The 21,597-nt window shown below is 28.2% G+C and overlaps 3 protein-coding genes and 1 pseudogene across 3 annotated transcripts in view; 2 read left to right on the forward strand and 2 right to left on the reverse strand.

Moving 5' to 3' along the window:
• The first annotated feature begins 2,623 nt into the window (after positions 1–2,623).
• Positions 2,624–3,385, forward strand: LOC149058376 (52 kDa repressor of the inhibitor of the protein kinase-like; annotated as a pseudogene).
• Positions 3,386–3,990: 605 nt separating this feature from the next.
• LOC149058377 (uncharacterized) lies at positions 3,991–6,516 on the reverse strand. The gene is made up of 2 exons (XM_089221091.1): positions 6,252–6,516; positions 3,991–5,979 (listed from the first exon to the last, which is right to left on the reverse strand). The coding sequence occupies exon 2, from the start codon at positions 5,752–5,754 to the stop codon at positions 3,994–3,996; it is 1,761 nt and encodes a 586-aa protein (XP_089077217.1). The 5' UTR covers positions 5,755–5,979; positions 6,252–6,516; the 3' UTR covers positions 3,991–3,993.
• A 4,874-nt stretch (positions 6,517–11,390) lies between these two features.
• Positions 11,391–14,169, reverse strand: LOC149058378 (uncharacterized). Its single transcript, XM_089218362.1, has one exon. It carries the CDS (start codon positions 14,150–14,152, stop codon positions 11,465–11,467), a length of 2,688 nt encoding a protein of 895 aa, XP_089074488.1. The 5' UTR covers positions 14,153–14,169; the 3' UTR covers positions 11,391–11,464.
• Positions 14,170–16,243: 2,074 nt separating this feature from the next.
• Positions 16,244–21,597, forward strand: part of Reck (Reversion-inducing-cysteine-rich protein with kazal motifs) — a 45,656-nt gene continuing 40,302 nt past the window's right edge. The window contains exons 1-2 of the mRNA XM_089219527.1: positions 16,244–16,508; positions 19,030–19,079. Of these exons, the coding sequence (XP_089075653.1) occupies positions 16,409–16,508; positions 19,030–19,079 (150 nt within the window). The 5' untranslated portion in view covers positions 16,244–16,408. The remainder of the gene's footprint in view (positions 16,509–19,029; positions 19,080–21,597) is intronic.

A 21,597-nucleotide genomic window follows, 5' to 3' on the forward strand; every position in this document is an offset into this window, starting at 1 on the left:
AAAAAGCAAGTATTAACATGCATTTTTAACCATACCTATGAATATATTCATAGACAGTCCTAAGTCTGTTAAGTGAGAAGGAAAATGTATGTAAGTACTTCAATAATTTAGTTATAAATAAACAAATATTAATATGCTAGGTATTAAACTATTAAGGTCTAAAAGGTTAGGCTAATAGGTAACTGTGCCCTAACCATGTGCTTGGTTACGGTTCAACTGTTCCCAAACGAGTGGTAGTTTTGTGCCCAAACAAGTTGTCTTTTTGGTATTTGTGCGCAAACCAGTACCGCCCGATGACGGAATCGGTCACATCAAATTTTGGCGGAAACGGTATATGACCGTAAGGATATGTTGCTAAAAATCCCGGGTGGTCACCCATCTGGGAGCTAACAACTGCAGCCGATACGTACACTCAGCGTGTTTCCGCAGAATCAGTGATGATCGCGCCTGATCAAGCCACACTATAAAAATTATAAGATGTTCAAGCATAATATTACAATATTTTTAATAATAGAAGTAAAAATATTACGAATCAACTTTTAATATTTCTACGTCACCATTCGGTGGTTTGACGATATATCATATAATGTGTACAATTAATGTACACGAATGAGTTTTAAATGATGGTGTGATGTTTGGTATCATAGTATTAATATAAACGTTTGCACAATTAAAATAAAAGGAGCTACCACCTAGACATATTATATAATAGTATAAACTTAACAAGAAAACATCTCGGACCCGAAACGAGTATACGACCATATTGGTTATATATAATACTGATATCGCGGTGCATGTAGAATATCAGTCGTGGAACCCTATAGCTATGAGATGATTTTTTTTTCTATTAACAATTTACCATTCATTTCAACGCCGACGAAGTATCATATTATTATTATTGAACTGGCCCAAGAAATTTTTGCGGGTTAGTAATGTTATACATTTATACAGTACCTACTAAGAAAGCATATTATATATATATAACACAATAATAATTATTATTATTCGATGATCGTGTTACGATTGCGTTCTCGGATTACAAAGAAGCGCCGAACCGCGACTCGATTGTATTATGTTTTTAGTACTCATAATATATACTATGCGTTTAATAATATTATTATTATAGTGATGTTAGACTGATTTAATAATGATTGTATTGTGAATCGTTTTTGAACAGTTTACCTACTACGATTGTCATCGTGGAGACTGGAGAGGGTATGTCTGTGGTAAAAATACTTATATTATATTATATTATATATACTAGGTATATAGTAGTGTACATAGGTACTGCAGCAGGTGCCTGAGCACGTCTTCGTAAGTGGTGTTCTCTTTACGGTTGTATATCCGTCGCGAGTTTATAAGTTCGTCTTTGATGAGTAAACACTGAAAACAGCTATATTATTTTAAGAAAGATTCCCGAAGGATCTTATTAGTTAATAATTAAATAGTCTTTGATTCACTAAACTAAATAATTTTATTGAATACCTACGAATTCACATAAGTCCAGTATGTAATATAAAATACGACTGCCGGCGATCCTCATTCGGTATTTCGCTGTTGCGTTGATTGGCATTACAAAAAGTGAAAAAAGTGCTTATTGTGCTAATTACTAATAAATTATATACGGGGATTCGTAACAACAGAGTGATTCACCAAGCATACTCACCCTCTCCCTTTTTTCATCAATAATGCAGTTACTAAAAATCTGATTTTTAGAATTTTTAAATTTATCTATCTCTTTTGAAGAGATAAAAATTTCTGTTTTTCAAATGAGAACCCTCCGAATCTACTGAAATATATTATTATCAGCATATTCAAATAATTTATCCATTGAATAATTAACAGTGGAAAAGTGGAGTTCTAATTTGAAAAACAGACTTTGTATCGCAAAACAACACTTCAAATACCTAGGTACTTATAGTAATCTCAAGAATATTTAAAAATGGTCTTTACTAACAAACGAAAAATATACTTATATTCAAAAATTCTAAAAATCATAATTTGAATAAAATTCATTATTATTTATGAAAGATACTATGGTGGGTGAGCATACTTGGTGAATTACTCTGTAGTGATATTTTTTTTTTCACAATCATTTAAGTAATAAATTTTAAAAATGGTGATATGTGTGTGTGTGTATAGAGGAGGGTGTTGTATAGCTGTATTGAAATTTACATCTTGAAATTCTCTAAACAGATAACTGCAATAATTATTATGTCATACGCACTTACTTCGTAGGTAAATAATAAACGCAAGGTTGAGTGTGAATTAAATCGTAAACTTTTCAAAATTAAAGGATATACCTTAACAGTGGCGTATTTACGGGGGCGGATCAGAGGACAGATCCGCCCCCATGGCTCTTTGAGATTGTATATAATATTATGTACTAATTATTAAATTCTAATGTACAGATATTAATTGATAAGCTTCAGTTATCAACAAAAAAAAAGTATCATAATTTTGTTATATAAAATAACCATAAATAATAGATTCTATTATCTTCTATTTTCTATGAAAATAACAGTACTTAAACATGATATCATATTATCATAAGATTATATACGATAACAGAGATTTTTTATATTATCATTACATTTCTCATGGCCACGGTTATATGGTTGACATGGTTTATCTAACGGCTAGTCAAGAAAGCAAGTCACTAGTCAGTAGCAATTATGGCAAATATAGAAAACAGTTGTAGGAAAACAAACAAACAGAGAAAATCCACCCAATATTAATTCAGTTGAAGATTATTACAGAGTGGCGGTGTTTGTGCCATACTTAGATAATTTTATCAGTCAATTGTCAACCAGATTTTTAAATCATAAATCAATATTAAATGGTGAGTACCTAGTATTTTTATAATCTAGTAAATGTTGTATGTATAATATTATTTTTTATTTTAGGATTTGATTGTCTTTTCAAAATAAGCTTGAATAAAGAAGAGAGGGAAGAATTTAAAACACTTGTTGAATTTTATTCACCACATGTTGACATGATTGATAATTTGTATCAGTGAATTACAAATTTGGAAAAATAAATTTCAAGATACCGTGTTCAAAAATGCCTTAGAAGCAATAAAAATATGTGACAAAGATATTTTCCCTAATGTACATTTCTTGATAAAAATATTTTGCACACTTCCCGTCTCAACAGCTGAACCAGAGAGAAGTTTTTCGAGCATGAAACGTACAAAAACGTATTTGAGAAATTCTATGAAAGAGGTAATTGAATTATTTGATCCTTTATAATAAAATAAATTTACATTTAGACGAAGCTAAACGGATTGTCATTGATGTCTATACATCGAGACATTGAAATAAAAGTTGATGAAGTCATAGGTGAGCTGGCATTAGACCCAAGAAAAATTGACCTTCTTTTATAAGTATTAATAAGTGAACTGTCATTAATTATATTAAGATGTAATAATATAATTTTTTTATATTATAATAATAAATATTTATATGTAATTCAAAGTAATTAATTCATTGTTGTGTTTTGGGGGGTGTGGGGGGCTACGTCCCCCACAGGTCTGTAAACTAAAGTTCTTGTCATCCGCCCACTAGAAAAAATCATAAATACGCCACTGTACCTTAAAGGTTAAAATGAAAACTATGCTCACTGACTATATTGATTAGAAATTTCATAACTAGTATTTTCGTAAACAAAATTTTGTTAGATAACAATGAAAACATTATTATTATATATTTTTAAATAACAATGAGATAATAACATTATATTTTTTATTTATTATAAGCAAAATCTATAAAGTTCTGAAAATAACACAATTGGAAAAATAAAAAACAATTAACGTATTAACGTATATTAATATAATAATATCATTAAGACAAATTGTCAAAATATACATATTATGATGCATTTGGAATTTGGATTAAATAGTCTTTCAATTTTTTTTATTGAAAGATGAAATATACAAATATTTGAATTATTACATTTTTATAAAATAATAACAGACATAACACTATCAGAATATTATACTAAATTAATGCTCATAAAATTTAAATTTAAATATGTAATATCAAGGAATTTTTTTATTCTAAGACAAACATTTTTTACTGTTAATTCAGCCTCTATAGCGTCAAAATCAAATAACTCGACCTTTTTTTTGATAAAATTATTCAATTTATCCACATCAGGATTGGATGTAGTTTTATTTTTTAAAATATTTAAAAACATTGTAATGGATTCATCAAAATCTTTTTTTTCAGCTTTTAGAGCGTTAATTTCCTTACTGATCGCATACAACTGGCTTTCTATTTCACATATTTTTTGCTCATTTAGTGGTTGGCATTTTTTCAAAATAAATGACATTCTTATGTAGACTGCAGAAATGAACCATTGCATCATAATAAATTGATATCTGGCTATGCCATGATAATCGATCACATTTTGTGTGACAGCCTGTACTATATTGTAAATATTTTTTTTGTGCCCATACCAATAAAACTGGTAATTTTTCGAATAAATCCCTTGAATGTAACTTAAAATGACGTTGTACATACTATTATCGATATAAGTGATAGAACTGTAATCGATGTGATTATATTTCAATGTGTCAAGAGCTATTTTGGTCCTCAATCTGACAATAGCATCTTCAGCACTGAAGCGCTGCGTAACAGACGAATTTTCGATGGGAGTAGTTGTAATAACAGCGAACGTATTGACCATTTTGTCATAGAGTGTTTTATTGTACATCGGTGATTTACAATTGTTCAATTCGTAGCGTTCTATCGAGCCCAAAGTCATCAATAAATATTGATGAATCGTAACGTATTGTGTATACGCTTCATCATCATTAACGCCATGGTAAATCCACCCCATGTTCACCAAATGAAATAATATTGGCCACAACATCCGGTGTAATTTCTTATCGTTTGTGCTTTCAATCAAATTACTGATACACTGGAATACCCCGTTCAAATGCAATCTCAAATTATCTTGGAAACATTGTTCTTTGGTGGTGGTATCGTCGTCTTTGATGCACACATCATGTTTCTCCATGACGTTTATTAGCAAAGTGATCGAAACCAGGGTTTCACGCAGACCAGCCGTTGCCTTACATAATGCCGTGGTGTCCATGCTCCGATCACCGTCTACATGATTTTTTAGTGATTTGCTATGTGCATTCATCTTCAATAAGTTATAATCATCATTTGCATTCGGTTCTTGTTTAAATAGTTCAAAAGTTTGAAGGAATGATTTAAAATGAGTAGAGTATACAATGCTTATGACAAAATTCGTCATCCAAAATATATCTTCCTCCATTTTAGTCGTTAATAATTCATTAAATTGCCAATTACTGTTTATTAGTTTCAATATTTTTTCGGATAAATCACGTTTCTCCGAATTAGATAATTCACTAAAAATAAATTTACAATTGTCTGATGACGCTGAATTTTTTTTTTCTTTAGTCAGTAACTTATAAGTGTCCGACAAAAATGTTTCTGGTATTTCATAATTAACTTCTCTGTATATCTTATCAAATAATTCTGATGATTTTTGAAAACATTTATTCAATAAAACGTAGTTAATTGATGCATTTAGAAAATTTTTTTGATATTCAAATATTACATTAATATCATAGCTATTATGCATTTCATCAAATGGTTCCTTTAAGAGCATGCGATGATATTCATTTGTTTCAAATAAATTTTTGACTAACAAATAATCTGGATCATACATATCATCTTTATATAAGTCGTTTTGTAAACCCACATTATTAAATTCATCCATTTTTGAAGAAAGTGCATGTATTCTAGTCAATATATTGTCAATATTATTTTTCGAATCGTTGAAATAATCATAGCCAACAAAGCAATTTTTACACCGAAAGTGGTCAACCAAATCTCTTAACTGAACAGCTATTTTTTTTAATACAATAAAATCGTTTTGGTATGTATCTTTCGTATTTGTAGTATGTAAAGATGTCGTCACGTTATCGATATCATTTAAATGTTGCTGTTGGTAACATAGAAACAAATAAATGGACATCAATGACTTTAAAAACGTTTGATCACTTAATTTGAGATGTTGAGATAACTCCATAAAATTAAATAAATTAAAAATCATTTTCCCAATAATTTGTTTAAAATCAATAAATGTATTAATTATTATCTTATGCGAACAATCGTCTGCGGAATTCAGAATAGTTTTTACGGAGTTCGTTTCGCATAATGATGTAAATTCAAAAAAAAAGTTAAGTAAATCCGTAACGGATGATGCATACTCACATTTGAAAGCGTTGTACACCAAATTCAATACATCAAGTACATTTGATTTGTTTAACTGAATATCTTTAGTTTTATCATCGTCTTCTAAATGTTTGTTAAAATAATTTATAATCGTTTTAGGATTTCCATCTATTAGTATACTAGTTTGACGAATAACTGTATTCCAGCTATTATGGGAGATCAACGATTTAATTGTGGTTAATAATTCAGTATTTGCAAACGATTTTGACATAACGTAACAAAAATAAATAAATACAAATGATTTATAATACTTCATTTTATACTTAAAATCACTTTGGTACTTGTATAATAAAACATAATATCTTAATAAAAAACTGTACAAAACACTCCGATACTAACGTTTTCATTTTACTGTAACTTATAACCATATGAAATTAAAACCACCATCTGTAATTATACAAGTGCATATTTAGCTTTATATCGTTTTTTTGTTAATATATTTTTAATTATCGTCAATAACAAAGAGTTCATTATTTATTAACAATTATTATTACTATGGAATTAATACATATTTTTCAAAACAATTTTAATTTACAATGAAACTTGTATTATGACGGACAGTCGCGGGACCAAAATAATTGTCCGTTGTAGACAGGTTTCAATGTTTTAAAAATTACAATTTGTACGTACATTTGTATTGTTTTTTATTTTATAATATGTAGGTATAATCCGTATTAATATGTATTATATATTATACACATACATTATAAATTTAATACTCTGACTGCGAACCGATAGAAACCGAATAAAAACGTTTGATACTCATGGTTATCATTTATACGTACATATTGCAATTTATATCTGGAAATTTCTGTTTAATTGTATTAACCTAAATTTGTTGTACAATAGGTACTCACAATAAGCGTTATCGTAATCGGCGGTAATGTAATTGGTCGTAATCCGTGTTTTCACTTAATGTCCTAATTGCATTTCTTATCAACGTAGTATGTATGTATTTTTGTCCCTTATGAAATTGTCGAGTAAAACATTAGTGTCCGTGTCCGTAATAGAAGGAGTCCGTTATAGACATGTCGAAATACATTGGAATGCCTATCTTTTTGCCTATCTTTTTTCTAACCTAACCTAACCTGGTAATTTTGTCCGTTAAGAGAGGTGTCCGTTATATGCAGGTGTCGGTTAAGTCAGGTTTTACTGTACTACCAAAACACTGATCATTTTTAGTTAGTTATATTCTTTAAAATCGTAACTACTGTTTCTCAAAAAGTATGCTATACTCACATACACCTATAACCAATATACAACGTATTTATTTGTAAATATATAAAAAATACATACATAAAAGTATAGATAGGTACATCATATTTTATACTTTAAAAAAAATCAAAAATAAGTTGTTGTAGTTTAATGTAAATTTAGTAATAATAATTAAAGACAGTCAAAGGTTTTAGTTGTGCTATTTTCCCTATAATATAACCTTTTTTTCAATCACAACAATCAGCTAACAGTATTCAGTCATCAAAAAAAATAAATGAAATAAAGGTTTAATTATAAATTGATAACTGTTTTTTAGATTTTTAAATTGCTGCCTTCTTAGAAGAATTTATATATAATTTAAAAATGATTAAGGACACATTAATAATTTGAAATACATTTATGTTGTTATTATTATTACTACCCCTCTCCACCCAAGACACAGGACTGTTTAAACTAATGACTATCCTTTAAAATGCAGGTCATTAGCTCCTTATAACTAATAATTAGTTAATATTTTTTAATAACTAGTAACTTAATTAGTTTTATAATAATTTATTTGTTTATTTATATAAATTATATTATAAAATAAAATTTTAATTATTATGTTTGAAATAAAGCAAACTTTTCTTTAAACCATCAAGTTAATTACATTAATGATATTTTATGAATTGCGTTTGTAATTCATCCATAAACATAGACACAGCGAAGTCATTTTCATCAGCCAGTTTATTGTTATTAGTATCTATAAAATAATATTCTATAAATTCAATATCTTTCTTGAATGAATTGTAAAAGGTGTCAATTTCTTGGAGTTCGTCGATTTTAACATTAAAAGCCTCATAATTTTCATTCACTGTATCAGTAAATTTGTTGATAGTTTCTTGATTTATTATTTTATTTTCAAAAAAATCTAAGTATATGTTCATAAAATATAGTACAGTTCTCATTAAATATGTTGAAAATGTAAGACATTTCCGGAGTTTTTTTAAACTTTCTTTTATAAAATCCATTTGTTCTTTTGATGGTAGTTTGTTTGGAATTTTAAATATACACAAGACATTTGTGTATGCTTGATATAAGTACCATTCCAAAACAGTCAATTGAAACATAGAATCTAACTGATGATTATTTGGTGTTCTAAAATCTTGGTATAAATCTTGACACACTTTTAAAACTTGTTTTTTATATACATTCGGATAAATTTAATTTTATCCAAATCTACCTTATCTAGAGATGTTATTGTATCGATAAAATCCTGTCCTCTTTGAACATTATAAGTACAATGGTACGGTTTACTTGTCATTTCACAAATTCCCTTTATTGCATTATCGATTTCCGTCTTAATATCGTCAATATTAAAATTGTGTAAAGTCATTAATTCACTATACAGGGTAACATTCTCTTGATCCACAATACAATTAGTTTGCTCTTGATAATCCATTGAAATAATAATTCTCAATACTAACTGTTTTAATATAACAAATTCTGAAGAACTGAAATTTGTAAATAATTGAGATGTTGAATTTTTGACATGATTTAATAAATGTAATAACGCTTTTTTAACAATTAACGCGGTATCATTAAATTCATATAAATGAGTAACGTTTTGAAATACGGTTGCTAAATATGTATCTATAGGATTCTCTAATTGTTCATCTTGCATTTTATTTAGTAACGCCCATATCCATATAAATGTATTCCGTATTTTAGGCGCAATCAAACAGGTCTTACTTTTCTCAGTTGAAGAATTTTTTATCTTATTGTGGATAATTTTGTCAAGTATATAGTAATTATATGTTAATATATATGGTTCTTGTAATAAAATTTCAAACATTTGCTTGAAAGATTGAAAATGTGGACTTTCTTTGATATTTTTAATCAAACCAGTTATTGATGTAACAGTGATACTATCGTTTTTTGAATTTTTTATTTCTAAGTGAATTATTGATTTTGTGCTCAATATATTATTCATTACATTTTTAAATGATTCAATATTATTTGTATCTGATGCAAGATAGTCAGTTAAAGCATTTTCAATTCCATATATGAACTTTAAATAAGTTGATGGATAATTGTCGGGTATGAGACTCATATATTCATGAAATGCTTCACATAACTTATGAAGTTGAGAAATTTTCTCGTAAGAATCACTACTATTTTGTATTACATCCATGATTTTTTGAGAAAATAGACTCCTTAATGATTCAATTAAAAATATTTGGTACATTAACACATATTTTATGTCAAAAAATCTACTTTCTGAATCGAAAATCTTTGTCGAAACAGATGGAGATTTAATCATTACATTGAGCAATCCAGCATTTTTTGTGTAGTCACGCATTAAAAAATTACGCGGTACGTACATATTAGAATCATTATTATATTCATTGTCGTTTAAACCTAAATTACTTAATTTTTTCTCCAAATGTGAAAAATAATTATCCAATGTTTGAAATGTTTCATTATTCTCTAACGCAAATTCGAAGAAACACATTTTACAAATGAATAATTCTGTTAAAGAAATCATTTGATGAATCAATTTTGTTGTTAAAGTGTTATAATTTTTAGAAGTTATTTCGTTATTATACAGGAACACATAGATGCTCAATAATGATACTGTTAACGTTTGGTCACTAGATCTTAGATCTGAAGATAAATTTTTAAAGTTAATTAAATTGAAAATTACTTTGTCTAAATGTTTTTTTAAAAAATTAAGACTTTTAATCGTTTGATCAAGATCATTATTTTTACAATAGTGCGCAAATTTTAAAATATCACGAATCAAATATGCATACTCACATTTCAGAGCTGTGTACATAAAATTCAAAGTTGGTAATGCATTTGATTTGGAAACGGAATATTTTGTTTGTGTCGTTTGTGACGATGAAGTGCTGGGTTTCAATTGTTCAGGTAACTGTTTCAAATACATTATTATGCTTTGAAATTTATTGTTGATTAATATTTTACGTTCATTAATAATAGAAATCCAATTTTCATTTAAATTGATCATATTATTTACTATTAGACGTATATTTTCAGTTTCATCGTATCTAATCATTTCAGATACATTGAAGAAACCCAAAACAAAAAATAAAGATATATTTAAGTAATTCATTGCATATGCGAAACAAAGGCTAGTAAAAAATTAATACTGTACTGAAATATTAAAGTTGTAATAATTCCAATGGCATTAAAGTAATTATTGAAACATTTTTAAGATAAATAACAGTTGTACTTGCACAAGTGAATGTTTTCACATACGTACATTTCGACTTGCATAAAACCAAGGCCTGTTCGCAATCACTTTTAAAACGCCATTTATTATAACATAGAATTTAGTTCATGTTTTTATGTTTATTTTGCAATATGATCATATTTAACAAAATATAAATTAATTAATTTATAAAAGTTTATCCATAAATGATTTTCTTCTGATGATTTATCCCAAAACACATAACATTCCACGTTAGATTAATTTATAGAAAAAATGTGTTTGTACTTTATCAAAAATAAATAAATAAGTAAATCATCAGAGCTAGTTAGGTGATGTAAAATAATGTAATACATAATAATATACTATCATTGAGTAATATAATAATATGCATTGTTACAACTCACAACTGTAACCTGTAACTAATCCAATCAGAATTTGTTTAAGAACATATTTTATAAAACTTCAGTCAAACGGCAAACTAAAGCATTATAATTTATCATATATCAAATTACATTACTACACCATAAACATTTTAAATAATCACATAGATAGATAATAGTTATAATTTTGAATTTTTAAATATTTATATAGACTAATATTGATGAAAACGTATATTTTCAAAAAATATAGTTTTTGTTACAAATGTACTAAAAAAAATGAATATAATATTTATTATAATTACACACAAATGGTAAAACAAACTAAAACCATGTTCGTATACAGGGTGATTCTTTTATCAAACAACACTCAACAATAGTAATAATTAAGATCTATTCAACTGTCTATAATCTTTCCAAGTCATCGGTATAGCATGATCATCTACGAAAATCAATAATTTTTTAAGATGTGCACTCATTAAATATTTTTTCAACGTTTCAATATCATTTTTTAATGATGCGAAACAATCGTTAAATGTCTTGAATTCGTGTTTTCCATCAAATTTAAACACTCCATAAGCTTGTATTAGGTCCTTGATTTGGTTACGAAATAATTCAATGTTCTTCTCAGAAATATCTTCATCCTCAAAAATGGTCGAATATGATTGACAAATATCCTGTAAATCCAATACCAGAGGCAATGAGTATTCAAGAGCATTAAGTTCTCCTAAATATTTTCGTATTGCCTGTTTTCTGTACTTCGTCAATTGTATAGGAAATTTCAAAATATATTCGAGTTGAGTATATATTTTTGCAGCAAGAAAATTTAATATTAGTGTTTGGAATCTAAGTATACGTTGATAATCAACAATATTTTGTATGACATCTCGATTTAAATTTAGCATACTCATCCTAATACCATACCAAGAAAATTGAACACCAGTCATATACGTTCCGTTTAAAATGTCTAAAATATCAGTAAATGTATATGCATCTATAACATCATTTATATATTCACGATTTTTTAAATTGTCATAATTATATATTTTTGTTTTGAAAATTATTTGCAGATGTATATTGTTTATCATGTCAGTATTTTTATTATCGTTTAAATTTGTGGTAATCTCATCCAAAATACTTTGATTAAGTTTTGCAACCAGGTATTTGTTTACTTCATAGTATTGAAGCGAGTTTACAGCCAGAATTAATGTTCGTTGAATTATAGTCATTTTTTTACATATTTGATTTCTATCTTTATGCAATATCCATTCAGTATTTTTGAAATGAACCAATACCGGCAACAAAATCATCTGTAGTCGTAAATCATTTATATTTTTATAAACGTGAGCCATGTATTGAAATATGTTATCAAAAGATGGTGTTAAGTATTCTTGTAGTAATTTTTTGTCTGTATTACCTGAGCAAGGTAATGTGAAATAATTATTGGTCTCTACTATGTCTATCAATGACCATAGTAACAACAATTGTTCTCGTATTTCCGCTAATATCTTGTACCCTTCTGTCTTAATTTTTGTAATATCATAAGAATCTTCTTTTTCTTTACGGTCATAAGGTTTTAATGAATAATAATCATCAGGTGTACTAAATTCTTGTAAAAGAATTTTAAATGTTTTTTTAAACGAATTTATATGACGAAACTCTATGAGTTTTGTAATTAAATCTGGTAATGATACTTCCAAATATAATTTTAAATAATTATTTCTCGTGTAAACCGTTGAATTGCGCTTTAATAATTGTAGCGTTTTTTCAGATAGCGATACATTATGGGATTCGGATTGACTAAGATCTGTAAGTAATGCGTTTTTTAATCTTTTTATGAATCGTAACAAAATCGGAGGAAAATTTTCTGGTACAAAATTATCAGTGTATTTAATAAAACAATCAATTAATGTTCTGAGTTTATCATAGTTATTATCACTTGTTACATAATGTTGAATTTGAGCAGAAAATATGCTCCCTATGAATTCAATTAAATCTATTTGATATTTTAATACTTTTATTATGTTAAAACTTTTTTCTATGTTTTTAATAAATTCATCATTGTTGATTTCCTTTCTAAATTCTATAAATAAAAATTCAATACCACTTGTGTCACTAAAAACTTCTTTAAGTAATATATACTGTAAATCATACATGTCACTAAAATTCTGAATATCTTCCACCGCATTATTAAATTTTAAATTATTCATGTTTTCCAAATCCTTGAAATAGGTATCATACATAAAACTGTAAATTTTTTCATTCGTGTTACTAATGTTTGAATCAGATATAGTGTCAAGATTTGTATTATGCTGTACATTATCACTACCCAAATCTTTAAATGAATAAATGCAATGTTTACATAAATAGTTCTCTAACGAATAAATCAATTGACTAACCAATTTATCATAATGTTGTTCGACGTCATCAATATAAATAAATTTATCATCTTTTTCATAATATTCTCTTGATCTTTTATGATGTGTTTTATCTTCGCTATACAAAAATGTATTGATATTCAATAATGATATTAACAATGTTTGGTCACTAGATTTGAGATTTTGAAATAATTCATTAAAATAGATTAATTGAAAAATAGCTTTTGAAATATATGGTTTCACTTTTTTAAAATTCTTTAAGATTAAATCAATACACACATTCATTAAATCATCTTGAAGATTAGTTGATTTACACGATTTAATTGATTTATAAATAAATTTAAGTAATTTTGCAACTGTAATAGAATACTTACATTTTAAAAATGTATATATAGTATTCGAAATAGTGAATAATTTGTTAGTAGAAGAAATAGTATAATTTGAATAATTTTTTTGTATTGAGTGTAGATATGTATAACTAGATTTTAAATAATCTTGTATTCTTACAAATTCTCCATCGACTAATACTTTATGATCGCTACCTGCATAATTTATCCAAATTTTATAATTGTCATCAGAAAGAAAGTTATTTAAATTGTTCACTAATTCAGTGAATTCAGATACATTACAGTTAACCATTAAAGTATTAAAATTGTAACACAGCGAAATAAACAAAAATCTTTTTAAATAACTCATAATACTCAAAATTCGAATAGAATGTAAAAATACAATAAATACTTATAGGTACATTACCACAAACTACGGATAGTTTTTTATTAATGTCAATTTTCGTACAAAATATCTTACATTCAAAATTTAATTCACATCTGTGATTATTTACACATGTGTAGGTACGTCATATAAAGGCGTTTGATAAAAAAAATGTTAATTAAATATCACGTTTTCTAAATACTCTAAACAAAAACGATTTTAAACGATACAATTTTATTAGTTTTAATTTACAAGTTAATACCCCTAAGTTAACTGGGTTGAAAAATCAAATTACCATGATTGTAGATCAAACAGAAATCATTCAAAATTATATTCTCTTCTTTCTCTTTCAAATTTTAATCTATGCGTTTTGTACAAAAAATATAAAATTTTACAACTTATATATTATTACATAATAAATAAATTTATTATTTCTCCAAAAAGTTCAGCCTTCAACGTATATGCATTATATATTATAAATATTTGATGTAGATTTATATTTATTATAATATAAGCCTACGAGGTAATTCCCTCATAAATATAAAATAATGTTTGAAACATGCAATGCCGAAAACTTAAGAGGACGTGATACCCGCATGTGTTGTCTCCGTCTTACAATTTCTTAGCATGACAAATTTTACGCTAAGCCGATCACGTTTAGCTCCGTTAGTTTAAAAATTAGAGTGAATTGACCATTAATTATAAATGTTAAGGAAAGAATATTATTTTAAGATGTGCAAATTACCATTTTAAAATACTTATACAGGGTGATTATTTTATTAAGCAACACTCATTATTTAAAAAAGTATTGACTTTTTTCAAAATTGTAGATTTACACTCTTCTTGAATTGTTTATTATTTTTATATTTTTCACCCTTATATTTATTAGATAAACCACTATCAACTTTTGATTTTCAAAATAAATGGTAACCTATACTTAAAATTTCATAAATTAATAAAGCTATTTTTTTTTATTAATTATTACGTTAAAATTTCGAATTTAGCGCTAGTAGTTTATGAGTTATAGGTATTTAAAGTTTAGATTGGCAGAGTGGAGTGGTACGGGGTTATCCCGCAAAATGTTTGTTCACTACTCCGCTTGTCTAAACTTTAATAAATACTTATAACACATAAACTACTCGTCCTAAATTCGATTTTTATGTATCAACATTTTTAGAAAAATATTCTGCTTTGGAATAAGAATTAAAAAACTATGTTGCTATTCAAAAAAGTAAAAAACTTAAAAAATTATTAGGAAAAAAAATATTTAAAAATATAATTTTTTAATAAAAGCATTGGTTTTTAACAACTTGAAACTATGTAAAAAAATATTTTGAAAAAAGTCAATACTTTTTTAAATAATGAGTGTTGTTTGATAAAAGAATCACCCTGTATAACTCGTCTCAAAATTAAAATATAGTAAAAAGCCCACGAGGTTATCCAAATAATATTCTTACCTTAACATTTTTTTAAGGGGTCAATCCACTCTAATTTTTAAACTAACAGAGCTAAACATGATCTGCTTAGCGTAAAATTTGCTACGTTACGCACTTGTAAGACTGAGATAAGTGAGACAACACGTGCGGGTATCACGTCCTCTTAATACGAAACTAAAAAAAATATTATACTACCGAAATATTAACACTAGGTTAATCTTTCTACGTGTTTTTTTCTTCAGTTTTGAACGAAGCAATATGTGGTCATCTAAAGTTAACTTATGTCGAATACCTGCAACGAGCAAATTATATTATTTTTATTTTTCGATCGTTTTGTTGTACTATAGATTTTTGCCCTCAACACAATATATTATCCTCTTTTCTCACGCCGCGGAGTCTAAACACAAACGACGCGTGACAGTGGCGGAGTTAGAGGTTTGATGAATCGTCCGGAGCAGACTGTGCGTATTTTTAGAACCACGATCGAGTCCGGCATGCCAGATGGCGACACCTGTACATTATGTTATATCATTATGATAGTAGGTACATCGGGGCGCCGCCCGACAATTCCCGCCGCCGCCAAACGCTCCTCCTACAAATATAATTTAATAATGTGTACGGACCGCGCGTTCATCGTCGTCGATGTCATTCAGTTTCGCGTGGTGAGCCCCTCATGCCTAGTCGTCCGTTTCGCGAAGTCCGAACAACTTATAGGCTTGTGTGTTAAAAAAAAATAATTTTACAAACGCTTTTTGATCACTGGTCCTACAAAGTCTACGCCAGCGGCTATGCTGCACGACAAATAATGATTAGCACCATCCGTCAAACACCCGACCACAGTATCATGCTGATCGCTTATCTCCTGTTGGTCTTGTGCACTGGACGTCTCATAGATGCCGAAAAAGGTAAGCTTGTTTATCCCGTGTAACCTTTTGTGATATGAATATCTATAATAATTATTAGTAAGCGTCAATAGGCATATTATAGTTTTTCCAAGTCTAGAAAACCACCACGACCGTGTGAATCAAAATTTGCCATACCGATTGACACAACGACAAGGTTATTTTTTTTGTTTTCTTATAATTTTTATTTTAGCCAAATTTATTGATAGAAAAACAATTTTAGCTGTATATTGTCTAAAAATTTGAAAATTTTAGATTCGCAAACATATTCAAATAAAATTAATACTTGTGCAATTTATTTTTCTAAAAATTTTATTATTTATTAATTTAAAAAGTTGACACATGGGTAAAAATTGGTATATGGTAATAATGTTTAATACTTATTTAATAGTTTTAATATTATCAATCAATTTATATAAAATTTATAATATGATTTTACTGTCTCATTAAATGTATAAAATAAGTGAATAAAACATTTTATGGAAATTTTCTAAGTTATACCAATGTTATATAATATTATAATCAATATGTTGATGTATAACATTTGGTAACTGTTCATATCAATGATATAATATCATAAATAGTTAGTTGAAATTGTTGATATTATAGTTAATAAGCTAAAAATGTTTGTTAAAATTATTCACTATACTGAAATAATTTTTTAGGTAATACAATAAATTGTATAGGCAAATTATTGTTGTTTATTAGTTATTAGAAATCATTCTAACGCAATACATATTTGTTAAAAAATACATCGATTGACGATTTTTGAGATTATTAAGTGTGTAAAGCAAAAAATATCAAAAAATTGGTAAATGGCATCGTTGGCATTCGTATAATATTTTCAATAGGTAGCTATTATAATAATATTATAGTACAATAAAATAATATTGTATTCGATCACCAATAATACGAATAGAAATTTTAATTTTATACTACAGAAATAGGTGAACGGAATATAATATACTCCATAATGTCTATACATATACGAATAATTATTAATTAACACACACGTCATATTATGTTATAAGAGCAAATAATTATTATTCTCATAAAATGGTGACATATTATATGGTCCAGGCGCGGCGTATATTACTACGATAACAATTATTACGTCACGATTCTAATTGGTCACGATTCCGTCATGACAGGCCGTCGAATATCGCCATCAACAGCATAGATCTGCGTCAAAATGTTATGACCTGTTTATTATGAATCTATATCGATTGTTATCAACACTAAACAGAACAGAAATATCGTCCGGTTCAGTCATTCAGATTTAATTTCTAAATGTTTGCGTTGTGTACGTGTTTCCCTAGAGACGTTTGCTGCAGCAGACGTTACCAGAGGCTGACGACGACGCTAAACTCAGATTCTGAAAAATGTTTACATTATATGGGAAAAAAAATTCTGTATCGAATTTCGTAAATACCCATTGAACACGTTTCCCGACCGGCCGGTGGCATGCTGTAACGAAAAACAGACGCCGGTACGAAAAAACACGTGTTGGAGTGAGTGCTCGTATAATACTATGTGTACTATGCATTTGGTGATGATGTATATATTGGATGTAATATATATATATATATATATATGAGTATCGTTTATATACGTTCGTGCGAGAGATGGTCGCGCGCGTATTAGTAATTTTTCTCTTCCTCCGATAGTACAAATAATAAGAAATAATAATAATAATATAACCGTTGGGCCATAAACGTCGATGAACAGTTTTTGGATTACAAACACGTTGCGGGGCGTAAATAACTAATAGCTATAATATGTGTATTATATATATATATATATAAACATATTATATGCATTAAACACTCATCTGAAAAAGCAAAAGGCGATTACGGACATATCCTGCGCTAGTGGTGTACTGGTATGCGTTGTTCAAACACGCGCGTGCTTCTAAATGGGACGCGCGGGCGACAGACCATAAGGTTATTTCCGACTTGAGGCCCCGTGTATGCTTGATGGGAGGGTGGGAAGGAGGCCTCTCTGCTATACGAACGAAATCCGAGATAGACCATAATATCGCAGTGTACTAACGAGGCGCCGCTCGTCTGCCAGGCACAAGACTTCTTATAATCGGAAATAATTGAGCATGATAAATGCGAATTTTCTCGCACTGCCGCGTTCAGTGCGTGTGTATACCGTGTACCCGTCGCGGTTCAGGATAAAAATACTCACAGACTGCTCTGGCGATATACACCAGCCTATCGCACGTGTACCTATATAGGTATATGCGAACGCACGATTTCCGAGTCGAGACTTTAATATCATAAAAAATACAATATAATATTTGTCCGTCACTAGACATGTATCTATACGGCCATAGGGTACGTCGGGTACGACGATAAATCGTAAATTCACTGCATGGCCCGGTGGTCTATATACACACACACGCGTGGAAACTCTCCGCGGAACTCGACACCGTGTTTGTACACGATATAATATTATCATATTATATTAAACTACCATGTTGATTGTCTTATATTATATTATATTTGTTTGTTGACAGCCAAGTGTTGCGGCCGCGTGACCGGGAACTGTAAGAGAGCCTGCGAACAAGTGAGTACCTAACACCTATTATTTATACACAACTATTCATATTATATATTATTATAAGCAACGCCATGGTTATTGTGATTCCTAGCTATATAGGAACATACAGAGTTGTATTATACTTTCGTAGATGTTTATTATTATATAAATATAATATATGTTTGTGCGTGTGTACGTGTTTAAGACGTAACACGATACATACGTCACTTGGACATAAACATATTATACGGGGTGATCCATCTATAACGTTATGCACTTATTTATTCAGAAAAGACTAACGTTTGTAAAAATATTTCTCTTATCTATACAATTTTAACTAGTTACAACCCAAATTTTTAGGGAAAAATTTAATTTATACTATTTTTATCGTTATCATTTTGTTACCCTTTTGTATGATAATTTATTGATAACATAAGGTACATCTTTCATACTCCGATACAGAGTATTATTCGGAGAATTCTGATCAATAACAAAATCAAATTTGAAATTTCGAACTGCAAATAGTTTATTAGTAATATAATTTTTATTATTTTAAGATTAGATGATTAAAATTGTAGACCACCATTTTGCGTGATATAATTTAAAAATAGGTAGCAAAAAATATTTTTATTTTTTTTTTAAATTTTATTATTTTAATAACTTAAAATTATGTGAAACAATATTTTCAAAATCTCCTACCCAACAGTGGTGGAGAATACTGTGACTTCCAACACCTACTTTACACCTATCTCTCTCCATCCAAAGATCTCAGCTAAAGAATCTCTTTTCAACCTCTGGTATTAATTTTTCCCTCATTGACGTTCTTTCAAACGATAATATTAACATAATAAAACATAATATGCTAAATTTTATTTTGTAATCAGGCCTCCGAATTTAAGAGTGTGAGCTTTACCAACTATATAATTCCAGATTAATGTACATAATTGTCGAGATATCATAATGTAATGTTAAAATCTCTTTAATATAAAAATATTAATAGTTTTTGAAATAATGAATGTTTTTACGTTAAATGAATCACCCAGTTTAAGTATTGTATTATGGACTAAGGTTGCTACGCTGCAGTGCATACATCATAAATTATACTTAAAAATACTTCATAGTATATAGCACACAATATGATGTACGCAGGTACAAGCACTCAAACACTAAATTACGCACAGGTTTAATATGTGTATGAGTTAAATTATACAGAGTGATACGGTGACCACGACCGTGGTTACCGCATGAGTCTACGTAACGATAATGTATATCGTCTTGACGACCAGCCAAATCTTGTGCAGTTGTTCATTGTGAGTTTCGTCTACACATCGACTGTATAATATGAACGAATATATAAGTTTTGCCAAGACACGTCTGCTTTCATAAATTATTTCGTCCGTCAGATATTATTATTATACCTATAACATATACATCGCGTACCACTGACGGCATTATGATATTTATTTTTTACCAAATGCGTTTTGTATTTTTCATTCTCGTATACTTACACACACACGAATTATATTATACGTGCGTATAATTTTGAATATTATCAAATGTAGCATACGAAATCAGAAGTATAGTCTTTTTAAAGCAAGGACGTGCTAAAAGTTTCTAAATAAAATTTTGTATTTAAAAAAAAAAACTATCAGACTGTAGATATACTATTATAAATGTAGCAAATCAAAAATTACTTTTGTTTATCACTGTGAATTTTAACAATTTTGCAAATTCTTGAAAAAATATTTTTCAATATACCTAACTATTTGATCTTAAATAAGTTTACGAAATATCCTATCAAACTATTATGTACCAAAGGTCTATTTAGTATTTTTTAATAATTTACAGGTTAGATTAATACAATTTGTAGGTATACTATATAAATGTTTGAAACTTTAACCATTGGTCCACTTCATCTACAAGCATAAAATTCTTATAAAATATAAACTTTTGGTTCAAATATTCAATATTTTTTAACGAACATATTACTGCAGTTACACAGTTGAATGTTTTCAAAAAATGTACACAGATAGTGTTATAAATAGCTTTAGTATGCCATATTATTTAAAATTTTATACAAATATGACATTTGATTGAAAAATTTACAACGTGGAGCATCACTCTGTATATATACTACTGTAACATCAAAAGACCTCGTTTTTATTTTTATTGTAAATATTAATTATTGTTGTATTGTACCTACTCAGTATTGTATAGGTCATATAACTCATTATAGAACAATAATATATTCTCCGCCGGCCAAACGTTTTTGTTCACGCATGCGTGTCCGCGAGAAAGACGCGCAAAAAATAAATATAACGCCCCGGCGACAGGTGTATAGTGCGAGTTTGCATTATATATTTTTATTCGTTTTGTTTTGCACACAATATTGTTGTTATTATTCTATTTATGAATTTCATCTTAACATCAGGCTCGCGGTCAGAATGACTGCCGTGTAAAATAAGGTGGAACAATATAAAATTCGCTGATTAAGGATTTATAGTAATTTGATAATATAAAATATATAATAATATGTTCACCAAGC

Source organism: Diuraphis noxia, unplaced genomic scaffold (genome assembly GCF_037042655.1).
Source record: "Diuraphis noxia isolate RWA-SAM2 unplaced genomic scaffold, SU_Dnox_SAM2 contig0002, whole genome shotgun sequence".
Lineage (NCBI taxonomy): Eukaryota > Metazoa > Arthropoda > Insecta > Hemiptera > Aphididae > Diuraphis > Diuraphis noxia.

What these genes read in the sequence shown, in the direction of transcription:
- LOC149058377 (XM_089221091.1), bottom strand. Translation starts at nt 5,754, where the DNA reads ATGGATGAATTTAATAATGTGGGTTTACAAAACGACTTATATAAAGAT.
- LOC149058378 (XM_089218362.1), bottom strand. Translation starts at nt 14,152, where the DNA reads ATGAGTTATTTAAAAAGATTTTTGTTTATTTCGCTGTGTTACAATTTT.